Consider the following 12429-nt stretch of genomic DNA (forward strand, 5'->3'; position numbering starts at 1 on the left):
AGAGAGTATTCTAGACAAAAACTGATACTGGCTTACAGTAAGAAATGCATAAACCTCACAACATATAAAAACTGTGCACTTAAAACTCAAAAATGCCTCTACTTCGAATTTGTCAAGACTTGAAATACATCTTCACAAAAAGGGTTTTAGCTAGCATGTTTAGAAGTAGTAAGACAGAAAAAGGTTTAACTAACTTAATGATTCAACTTTAAAGCAGAACCTTTACTGTTAGCCATCAAAAATTACCTCAAAAATGCAGATTTTCTTCTGTACTCTTAAATAAGTAAAGCAGTTTAACAAAGTAAACTATCTTACCTTATTTGCAGTAGCAGCTGTCCTATAAAAAGAAAAGAAAACAAGGTAAGCACATTTGTTTGTAGCAAGCCTCTCAAAAACTGCTGAGCAATAAAGGGAACTGCTTTCTGTACTCTAATATTAGTAGTACAGAACAACCATGGTGAAACACTATCAAGTGTCTGGAGTTGCATGAAGTACACAGCTCTACCAGATGTTAACACAACCAAAGGGCAGCAGTAATGATAAAGCCAGTCACTATGCTGAAGTACCAAGAACCAGACTGGATATTACTGTTTGCCCAAACACTTAAGGTGTTATATTCCGATGGCCAAGAGAAAACACAAGCATTCTGAAGTCTGCATTTCACTTAATCAGCAACTCGTGCTCTGCGTAGTCCAACAAAGATAAACTTTACAGGCCTTTCTGAGAATTCAGTACATGAAGTAAAAAATAAAGAACACCACCCACTCTCTTTTTCTTACATTCAACCCTCAAATGACAAAGTAAAATAATGGCAGTTATATGCACTGGCTCAATATGCCACAGTAATAAACAGAACAAACAACTTTTGTCACATTCTCCCTAAATTCTGAAACTGACCTTTTCTCCAGTATAGCCACATCTCACTTAAAAAACAGCAAGTTAAATAACCACTTCAGATTAATGGTACAAAATTAGCATTTCAGTCATGTAAATGTAGTGACAAATTCTGTATGGGCACACATTTTTACATTGAGTGAATGAAGAGTAATGCAGCTAACACTATAATTAAGGTAAATTTCTCTACCAAGACTATACATGCCCCTGCTCATCCAGTTGATTCTACCTCTTCTACTTCATACTGCCCAGTCTCTTTCAAGGAAATGTCAAAAATACTATTTGACTCTGTCAAGGACAGAAAAAGTACAGTTTTGTACCTACCATAAATGTAGATGTTTGAGTGTCTTCACTGCTGCAGTCATTACACTTGGGTTATCCTGCCGTCAGGTGGTCCCGCAGTTGGCCAGAGTTCCAAAGTCTTGGTCCGGCATCGGTTGCTGTCGCTTCTTCCCTGACGTCAGGGGTATATAAGATGCAGCCAACGCCATTTTCTTCAGTTTTTCTTGCCCCAGATGTCAGGTGCCCCCAAATAGGTTGGCAATACATATTGCTAATAAAACATACATAAAAAGTGAAACCAAAATCTACAGTTACCAGCAAATACACCACATAGGTAGTATAGGGTAGAAAAGTGTAGATAAGTCCCAGCTAAGAAAGAGGGGATGGAGGGGGGGGGGTAACCTGGACTGCAGCAGTGAAGACACTCGAACATCTACATTTATGGTAGGTACAAAACTGTACTATGTTTGTGTTTCACTGCTGCAGTCATTACACTTGGGTTGAATCCCAAAGCTGAGGTTGGGTGGCTGGTTCTATAGAGGATTTGGGGTGGCTATGAGGCCCTGCAGCACTGCAGTGGCAAAGCCAGCTCTGGTTTTAGAATAAAGAGGCAAGTGATAATGTTTGGTAAAGGTGTGCACTGAACTCTAAGTTGCAGCTTCCAAGATATCTTTGGTAGGTACTCCTCTAGGGTAGGCAGTTGAAGTGGCTGTTGCCCTGGTGGAATGTGTCCTAATGTTGCTAGGTACAGTTTTCCCATGCTGTGTGTAGCAGAAATGTATACCGTGTCCTATCCACTTTGAAATGGTCTGCTTTGAAATAGCCTTTCCCTGTGATCCTGCAGCATATGCTACAAACAATTGCTCAGTTTTCCTGAAAGCTTTTGTTTTGTCCAAGTAGAAACGTAACTGCCTGTGTATGTCTAATGAATGCAGAAGTCTCTCCCCTTTATTCTGGGGATTTGGATAAAAAGTTGACAAGAGAATAGTTTGGTTAAGAGCCACACTGGATACCACCTTTGGCATAAATGAAGGGTTTGTTCTTAAAGAAACCCTGTCTTGGTGAAAAATGATGAAAGGCTCCACTGCCATTACTGCCTGTAACTCTGAAACTCTTCGTGTTGAGGTTATTGCCAGAAGCAGAGCAGTTTTCCATGACACATATTTTAGTTCTGCTGAATTGGCTGGCTCAAAAGGAGGTAGAGTAAGTTTTTCCAAGACAAAGTTGAGGTCCCTAGTTGGTGTTGGTGCTCTTCGGGGCGGTCTTATGTTTTTAGCCTCTCTGAGGTACTGTTTTAGCAATGGATGAGAGAAAATAGGAGGATCTGTGTTGTAATGAGCCGAGATGGCAGAGGCGTGGATCTTAATGGATGAAAAGGATAGGCCTTTGTCCAGCATCTCAGTCAAGTATTGTGATATCTGAGGAATATTTGGAACAAGAGGATCAAGGCTTTGAGCCTGGTTCCAGGCACAGAATCTCTTCCACTTTTCTGAATAGGCTTTCCTGGTGCTAGGCCTCCTGGCCTCCAAAATGACATCCATAACAGCTTTAGAGAGAGGTGTTGTTTGCTTGACTAAGTTATTTGCCATGCAGCCATGTTTAAGGTTTTGAGCTGGCTGTGCAGGATCTGATTATTTTGTTGTGTCAGAAGATGAGGAATTTGAGGTAAAATCCATGGTGGGCCTTGAGCTAAGTTCTTTAAGATTGGGTGCCAGTCTGGGGCAATCAGAATCATTTGTGGCTTTTCTTGTCTGGCTTTTAGGAGTACCTTTGAAAGGAGAAGCAGTGGTGGGAAGGCATAAACTCCAGCTGAACGAGAGAGCATCCACTTTCCATGCTTGTGTGTGGTAAGTCCTTGTGCAGAATTTCTGTAGTTGGCAATTCATTGGGGAGGCAAAAAGATCTATGTCTGGGCACTCCCATTCTTTTGTTATCATGCGGAATACTTGTGGATTTAATTTCCACTCATGAGGATCGATCCATGATGTTTCTGCTTAAGTCGTCTGCCAGAGTATTTTTCTTTCCTGGCAGGAACTGTGCTTGCAGATGAACTTGACAGGTTAGAGCTGTGTCCCACAAGCTCATGGCTTGTTTGCAGAGGGGATAAGAATGAGTGCCCCCTTGCTTGTTTATGTACCACATAACTGTGGTGTTGTCTGTCTTTATTAATAGTTGTCCTGGATGCAGAAGGTCCTTGAAAGCTGTTAGAGCATTTTGTACAGCTAGCATCTCTTTTTGATTGATGTGAAGATGCAATTCATCTGCGGCCCACTTGCCCTGAATACATTTTCCTGCCATGTTTGCTCCCCAGGCGCAATCCGAAGCATCTGTTGTTAATGTCTGCCTGGCTGTAGGTAGAGTGAAAGGCTGTCCCTTGTTGTGGTGACATGCCTATGCCCACCATCTAAACTCCTGTTGTAGGCATGGAATAACTGGTATTACTGTTTCCAAATTGTGACAGTGTTGATTCCAAACACTTTTTAGGTACCATTGTAATTTCCTCATATGCAGTCTGGGATATGGTATTAGAAGTATGCAGGACGCCATGAACCCCAAGGCCTGCAGAATTTTTCTTGCAGGGAGTTGGGTTTTTGTTGCCATCAATTGAAAGTACTACGTCAGTTGTCCTTGCTTGTCTGGCATGAGATAAGCCATCTGGGCCGTTGTATTTAAGCTGGCACCCAGGAATATTATCTCTTGTGAGGGCACTAGTTTTGACTTATTTTCATTTACTGTGTACCCTAGGCAAATTAGCAGTCTTTTTACAAACGCCAGATGCTTTAGAAGGATGTCCTTGCTCTCTGCTTGAATAAGGCAGTCGTCCAAGTAGGGATATATTTGAATTCCTTTTTGTCTGCAAAATGCAATTACTGGTGCCAGGCATTTTGTGAAGACCCTGGGCGCAGTAGATAAGCCAAAGGGCAGTGCAGAGAATTGGTAATGCATTGAGCCAGCTATGAATCTGAGGTATCTTCTGCAATTTTGTCTGATAGGGACATGCAGGTATGCCTCTTTGAGGTCCAAGGTAACAAGCCAAGCTTTCTTGCCCAGCATGGGAAGAAGCTGCTGTAGTGTCAACATTTTGAATTTCGGAACATCCAGGTAAGTATTTAGAGTAGAAAGGTCCAGTATAGATTCTCCAGCTGGCTTTGTCCTTTCTGGGGACCAGGAAAAGTCTTGAGTAAAATCCTTGTCCTTGTTCCTGTTGTGGCACTTTTTGAATAGCTCTCATGTCCATGAGGGATATAATTTGTTTTTGAGCCTCTGCCCATTGATTTTGTGGCAGGTCTGGCATTCCTTTTGGCCTTGGTAGAGTGCGAAAGTGGAACCTGTAACCTTGAGACACAATATTCAGAACCCATTTGTCCTGGGTGATTATATGCCAATTTTGTGAAAAAAGTGCTAGTTTTCCCCCTAAGGGAGCTGCCAAAAGTTAAGTGCTTGGCATTTGAAGGGGGAAATCATTGGGACGGTTTCCTATAAGATTGTGACTTGTCTTCCCCTCCTTTTGGGGTTGAAGCACCCCACTGTCATGGTCTGTAAGAGCCTTGGGGCTGAGATCTGCCTCTTGGACGTCTGTATCTGCCTCTTTGTGGTCTGTCTGACACTGGAAATGACCAATTTTTTGTAGGCCAATTTCTGCTAAATCGAGGCAGCTGTACCTGTAAGAAATCCTTCACTGTTTGCATAGATTTTGTCTTATCCTCCATTTTCTTTAATACCGCTTCTGCCTTAACACCAAATAAAATATCCTGCTTTAAAGGAGCATCCAATAATTTTGCCTTAACATGATCAGGTAAACCTTGTTCTTTTAACCAAGCATGCCTTCGAATCACAGATCCTGTAACTGCTGCTCCACAAGAAGCCTCTAATGAATCAAAACCACATTGCAGAGTATGTTTTCCCACTTGTTCAGCTGCATGCAATAAATCCTGCATTTCCTTGTAGTCAGGATGTTCTGAGCTTGTAAGCATTTTCTGTTTTAACAAAGACATTAAATATTGTTGGTATTTAAGCATGTGAAACAGGCAATTTAAAGCCCTTACTGCTAAAGTTGCGGAAGTGTAAACTTTCTTCCCCCATCTGTCTAATGCTCTAGAATCCCTGTCAGAGGGAACTGGATTTTTAGCTGTGGAAGCCTTTACCCCTTTGGGACCCGGGGAAATAGTTTCTGGGTCAGCAACAGGGTTTTTATAAAGAAATTTTTGAGAGTCAGGGACTCTGTAGTACCTGTCTGGCTTGACTGGAGCAGGGGGCAAAGAATCAGGATTTAAACTGGATTCAGAGGACACATCATCCACAATATCTAATACTGGCGGAATAGTAAGGGGCCTGTGCTGAGGCAATAAAAGAAAGTCTCTGTGCCTTTTCTTGGATTCTGAATAATCCTGGCCCTCCCAGTGGAAATGCTCCCTTATGGTATGTAAAGTTTCCCCAAAAGAGTAATCTTCAGGAGGAGAGGCTGAAGGGATTGATTCTTCAGCATCAGAGACCTCATAGGGGGGTAAAGAGTATCCCTGGTCTGAAGAGGAATCAGAAGAAATGGAAACCTGGTCAGAGGAATCATATTCTGTATCCTGCCTAGGCCTTTTATAAGGAGGGGGATGGGAACCCCTGATCAGAGTAATTAGGTCTTCAGCCATTTTGAGCATCTGTTTTTTAGGCATGGAGGCCTATCCAGGTGAATGTTGTACTTGCTTCTTTGTCTTTAATGGAGTTTTAGACTTGGTTGTTGTTTTGATGGTAAGCTGTGAAGGTCTGAAAACACCCACAGAAGCCGATGCCTGCTCAGCGGCTCCGGACCCATCTGAGGGGTTAGTTTCCAGAGGCCTAGACATCTCCACGTGGGAGTCGGAGGCGGCCTGTGGCTCTGAGTTAGCGGGTGTCAGGGGCTGCAAAAGCGCCTCACTGAGTACCGGCGACTGGCCTAGAAGAGGCTTCATCGTCAGTTTTGGACCTCGGATGCCTGTCCTTATCCTTGTCTTTGCGTTTTTTGTGTATTCCGGATGTCGGCTGTTCCGACAGCATGGTATAATTGAACCTTCGGCCAAAGTAATGGCGAGCAAAGTCAAACCGACGTTTAATAGTGCGCTTGTTAAATCTAGCAGAAAACCGACAACTAGTGACGTCGTGGTCTGGGCCTAGGCATGGAATACAGTAAGAATGAAAATCCTTATGAGGTATTTGCTTCCCACAAGAAATACAATTATTAACTTTTACTGCCATCGGTCTGAGGCAAGAAAAAGTTTCCCCAACAGGGTACTTAGCTTTATTGAAGACTTCGGTTCTGAAATTCGAATTCAAAATCTCAAGAGCTGGCCGACCGGGACTTGCGAACTGCTTTTGCTTCGGGCACCGTGCGGCAAGAAAGACTGAAGGAAATGGCGTCGGCTGCATCTCATATACCCCTGGCACACTGACGTCAGGGAAGAAGCGACAGCAACTGACGCCGGACCAAGACTTTGGAACACTGGCCGACTGCGGGACCGACTGACGGCAGGATAACCCAAATGTAATGACTACAGCAGTGAAACACGATGAACATCAAAAAACCTGGCCTATCTGTATAGAAGAATAAGGTACTGAAACTCACCTTCTAACCATGATGGTAATTTAACTGTGGGAGTGCATTCATGTAGTCTGAGGTACCTATGGCATGTTTTTGGAGGTGTGAGGAACCCCACAGAGACTCAGGGAGAATATGCAAACCCCAAACAAGGATTGGCAGGAGATCAGGATCAAACCTTGAACCTTGTACATGGGAGGCAAAGACCTTAATCATTATACCAGCTGGTCTTTCCCATTATGTCAAACTGTTACAGTCTGCTCTCTCGAGGCATACCCTGCATGAAAATACAGCAGATAGACAATGGCTGAAAATTACAGGACTTTTGGCCATCTACAGTGCTGCACAGTACAGATCTGTCTTTACATCAGTGCTTTCATAAAGAATTGGGATTACCCTATTTGAAGGGGTATTTCAAAGCTACACAGCACAAGCAGAAAAAAGAAGTTATGTACTCACCATAGCAATCCAGGGGAGTTGTTGTTCTTCATTTGTCTTCAACCTGTGGGCTCCCAAATCTGGCACGGATCCAACAGCTGCATATCCAGCATCTTGATCTGAGCTCCAAGCTCCTCCTCTACCCATAATGCCCCTGTCTCCTTCCTCCCTTCAGATCGAGTTTGCTGCCTAAGCTAGCATTGCCCCCAACTCAAAAACCTTGCCCCATGCCAAAGTATCCATAACAAGAAAGAAAGAGTAATAGGCATCCTGGTGATGACTATACCCTCTACTCGTCAGACCACCGTACAGTCTATACAAGGCAGGGGGAAGGAGGGAGGGACAGTTGAAGACAAATGAAGAACAACAACTCAGATGGAACATTACTGTGAGAAAATAACTTCTTTATCTGAAGCTGTTGTCTTCATTTGGTCTTCAAACTGTGGGACAGAGTCCCCAGCTACTAAACACCTGGGAGGCCCTCATGGAAGGATATTGCAGAGTACAGTGGAGCCAAAGGATGCCCTGTTCCTGGATATGAAGTCCAACATGTAGTGCAAGATAAAGGTATGAGATGAAGCCCAGGTGGTAGCACAACAAATATCATCTAATGAAACTCTGGACCAGAAGGCAGCTGAAGTAGCCATAGACCTGGTGGAATGTGCCTTCACTAGATCTGGTGGAGTTAATCCCTTAGTAGAATATGCCAGCAAAATACACTGGGAAATCCAACGGCTGATGGTGACCTTAGATACTGACTTCCCCAAGAAGGGTTTACAATATGATACGAATAGTTGGTCAGATTTACGGAATGTTTTAGTCCTGTCCAAGTAGAAACGCAACTGTCTGTGCACATCCAACAAGTGCAATTTGCATTCTCCCTTGTTTTGGAAATTCAGGAAAAAGATTGGGAGATTAATAACCTAATTAATATTGGATTCCGAAGCTACCTTAGGAAGAAAGGAGGGATTAGTACACAAGGATACCCTATCCTTATGAAAAAATCATATACAGTGGTTTGACTGACAATGCTTGAAGTTCAGAAACCCTTCTGACAGAAGTAATAGCCACCAAAAAGGCTGTCTTCCAAGACAAAAATTGCAGATCCACAGAAGCTGTGGGTTCAAAGGGTGGCGAAACTAATGCATGTAAGACAAGCGTAAGATCCCACGGTGGCCGAAGAAGAAAAGTGCCTTTTAGGAAGGCTTTGCAGGGCTTAGAAGATGCCAAGGAAGCCATATTATTCCCCACATGAAAATTAGAAATCGAAGTAAGCTGAACCTTGACTGTAGAAAAACTAGCACCTTGTCAGAAGATCCCTGCTAAGAATTCTGAAACAGAGGAGACTGGAGCAGTCTAAGGGATCTATGGCATGCTGTGAGGCCCAGATCGAAAAAGTCTCCATTTACTGGAGTATACCTTTCTGGCAGAAGATTTATGAGCAGCCACCAGGATCTTTTTGACAGTGAAGATAAACCGGAGTCCTGACAATCAGGGGAACTTGAGCAGGCAGGCAATAAGCTTCAGACTGCCCAGATCTGGATGGGGAATCCTTGAAGGATGAGAAATGAGATCTGGAACTTGATCCAACAGCCAGATGAGACCACAGAGAGGGAAACCAGACTTGACGAGGCCAGAATGGGGCAATGAGAATTACTAGACTCCCCAGTCTGCGAGCTTTTTGAAGGAATCCGGAATTATGGGAAGAGGAGGAAAGGCATAAAGAAGACCAGGAGGCCAAGCATGAAACAGAGCATCTCTGGGGGCTTCCCCCAGACGGGGGTTCAGAGCGGAAAACTCGTTGCACTTCGCATTGGAAGGAGAGGAGAAGAGATCGCAGCAAGGCTGACCCCACTTGAGGAACATCTGTTTCGCTACTGAAGGATTTAGACACCACTCGTAAGGCATCAGAATAGACCTGCTGAGCCTGTCCACTAGAAGGTTGGACCTTCCCGGAATGTGCATTGCCACCAGAAAATGGCCGGTGGAGATCACCCTCTCCCATACTCTCATGGTCTCGCGATATAGGGAATAAGACCTGGTTCCCCCTTGTCTGTTGATGTACCAGACCACAGACATGTTGTCTGTCTGGATAGCAATCATTCCTGGGGGAAGATGGGCATGGAGAGCCTGCAATGTTAGAAACACTGCCCCCATCTTCACGATGTTGATATGCAATTTGTTCTCATAAAGGAACCACATGCCTTGGACTGTCCTTCCTGAGCAGTTCCCCCCCATCCTAGCAGGGAGGCATCTGTGGTCAGTGTAGCCGAGGGAAATGAGTGGAGAAACGGACGACCCTGAAGAAGGTCCGGAGAGTGTAACCAACACAGAAGAGAGGTCCTGCACACCCGAGAGAGTCGGACCGGGTGAAACAATGGAAGGTCTAACATGGACCATCAGACTGCAAGAGTCCAGTGAAGAACCCGCATGTGAAAACGTGCTAGAGGCAAGAGATTGTTTGTGGCCGCCATGGACCCCAACGCCCTAAATATTATTTCTGCGATTGGTGGTTGGGCTTGAAGGACGCCCAGGACATGAAGTTTCAGTGACTGTATCCTCTCCAAGGTAAGAAAGACCTTGGTTTGAATTGTGTCCAACCGAACCCCTATGAAATCTAGTATCTGAATCGGGGCCAGTGAAGACTTGCTGAGATTGATGGTGATGCCCAACCACTGGGCTACGAGAAGAAAGTAATCCCTCGCTAGACAGAGCTGATGCCTGAAAGGGGCAGCGAGTAGCCAATCCTCTAGGTATGGAAAAACCTGTATACCCTGGAGTCTCAGGTGAGCTGCTACTACTGCAATCACTTCGGTGAACACTCTGGGGGCTGTGGTGAGACCAAAGGGGAGTGCTCAAAACTGGTAATGATTGGTTTCCAGACGAAGCGGAGGAACCTCTGAGAATGCCTGTTCATTTTGATATGGTAGTACGCATCATGGAGGTCGATCGAGCACATCCAATCATTCTCCTGCAGGAAGGGCAAGATAGACTGAAGGGTGACCACTCAGAATTTGGTCTTGGCCACTGACAGGTTCAAGTGGATAGATCCAGAAATGGTCTTAGGCCCCCCCCCCGTCTTCTTTGGTACTAAAAAAACCTGGAATAAATGCCTAATCTGGACTGGTCTAGGGGGACGTGTTGGATGACCCATTTTTCTAGCAGCTCTGTAATTTCCTGTGCTGCATCCTCTCTGTGAGCAGGTGGAATGTCTGGGAGGTACCTGGGTGGTAGAGGTAAGTTTAGAAAGGGGACTGAATAACCTCTGGATATAATTTGCAACACCCAACGATCTTCCTTGATGGACTCCCAAACTGTTAGGTGGAGCGAAAGGCAACTCTTGATTGCCTCCAGAGACAAGCAGTCAGTCAACCCTTCAGGGCTGCTGCACGGGTCTGTCAGAGAAAGGTTCTCGAGACCCTTGATTTCTCAGACCCCCTCTGTCTCTAGGGCAATGTCTGTCAAATCCCCCTCTGTCCCTCAGGGAAGGTGAGTCCTGAGTGTCCTAGGAGAAACTCTGAGATTTCTGGAACCACATCTTCTTGGTCCTTCGCTGATTCCTAGAGAAGGATCATTGAGGGTCAGAGAAGTGGATCCCGATGGCAAACAGAGTCTTCCCGTACTTCTCACTCTGAACTAGGGTGTCATGTACCATTTTCCCAAAAAGGAAGGAACCGTCGTATGGGGCATTCATAAAGGATGCCTTAAAGGGTTCCAAAAAGGCACATAACCGGAGCTAGGCATGACGCCTAACGGCAACACCAGTACCAGTAGTGCTAGCAGTGCCTTCTGTGGCATGGGAGAGGAGATGCATAGAGGTGTTAGCAACAGATGTCAGGGTGGCCATTAGGGAGGAAACCACTTTCTTGTCCTCTGCCGACATGGACAACAGAGTAGACTCAGTGACCTCCTTGACCAGGTCTTGCTGCAGACTAATTACATGTGCCAAGTAGTTCACCACCCCGACAGAAAAGGTTGCTGAAGCATACACCTGCTTCCAAAAACAATCCATCATCCTGGACTCTCGATCTGGAGGATGGACCATAGAGCTCTCCTGAGCGAGCTCCTTCTTAGTGGTAGCTGCCACCACCATGGCATCAACCAGGGATCCTTTATGCCAATGGGTCCTCTCCAAAGGGGGCTCAAGACTTTGTCAGGGCATTTGGGAATGGGCTCCACCATGTCCAGTTCCTTCCATGTTCGAGATGTAATGAGATCCACCAAGTGATCTATGAGAGGGGACACTCAGGAAGTAGAGGGTCCAGCACCAAAAGCCTCCAGGAACACGGATTCATCTGGATTAGGTTTCTCGACAGATCACCCCCCACGCTGGTGTAAGATTTCCATGATGTTTCGGAAGCACACATCCTCGGGGGTGATTGGGAGGAACCTTCCCCTTCCTCCAAATCGGTGTCTTCAGCGAGTGACTCTGGTGGGGAGTCCAAATGTCTCCTTTTGCATGTGCGTTTGCGAGGAGCCTCCTCAGTGGGGAATTCTGGGGAGGACTCGCCAACGGCTTGCTGCATCCATGAGGGGGCGCTCTGGGTCATAGAGGCGGCAGGCTGTCACTGAGATGGCAGGATGGTCGGACCCGCAGCAGAAACAGAGGGAGCCAAGATGGACTAGAAAGACGAGATAGTCAAGGGTCTCAATGGAATCAATAGGACCCTCTCCACCATGCTGAAAGCTGAAGGGGAATGGACCTCCTGAGAAGGGGTGATGGTTGCAGTCATATCTCTTTGACCCGATGGGGGAGTCAGAGCCAAGCCTATAGGGGCTGAGATGCCTAGAGGAAGGCTCTGCTCGAAAGGCTCGAAGCTGCACCATCCCCTTGGATCTGGTGATGTACTCAAGCCCATAGCCGGTGTCAAGGTACAAGGTACCATCGGAGCCGACCCCTCGACGCTGAATGTCCTTGGATCCAAGGGATCCAAAACCGGGGGCCGGATCAGAGAAGGAGATATAGTGATGAACACAGATTGCAAGCCCCCGGCTCTGGAGGGAGAGGGGGCACGCAAGACTCTCAACTGGATCTGTGTGTGGATAAACTTCTGCATCATCCTGTCCATCTCCGCTTCGGAAAGACTGCAGTTGGAATGAGATGAGGAGGCCACCGACACCGGCGTGGAGTGGTGGTGAGGTGAAGTCTGGTCTGGCGACCAGGTCCGAAGCTCCGCCGGCTCTGGGGAAAACTGAGAGGAATAGATCCGGGGGGACTCCGACCTCGGGGCCAACCTAACTTTTGCAGG

General features: G+C 45.9%; 1 protein-coding gene across 2 annotated transcripts in view; it reads right to left on the bottom strand.

Annotated features, from left to right (window-relative positions):
* The window catches only part of LOC122789777 (consortin-like), a 1146861-nt gene that overhangs the window by 265213 nt on the left and 869219 nt on the right, over nt 1-12429 (bottom strand). For both annotated transcript variants that reach the window (XM_044057227.1, XM_044057220.1), the window contains one exon: nt 316-337. In XM_044057227.1, the coding sequence (XP_043913162.1) occupies nt 316-337 (22 nt within the window). The remainder of the gene's footprint in view (nt 1-315; nt 338-12429) is intronic.

The sequence above is a fragment of the Protopterus annectens genome, chromosome 1.part2 (genome assembly GCF_019279795.1).
Source record: "Protopterus annectens isolate FY-2018-M chromosome 1.part2, PAN1.0, whole genome shotgun sequence".
NCBI lineage: Eukaryota > Metazoa > Chordata > Ceratodontiformes > Protopteridae > Protopterus > Protopterus annectens.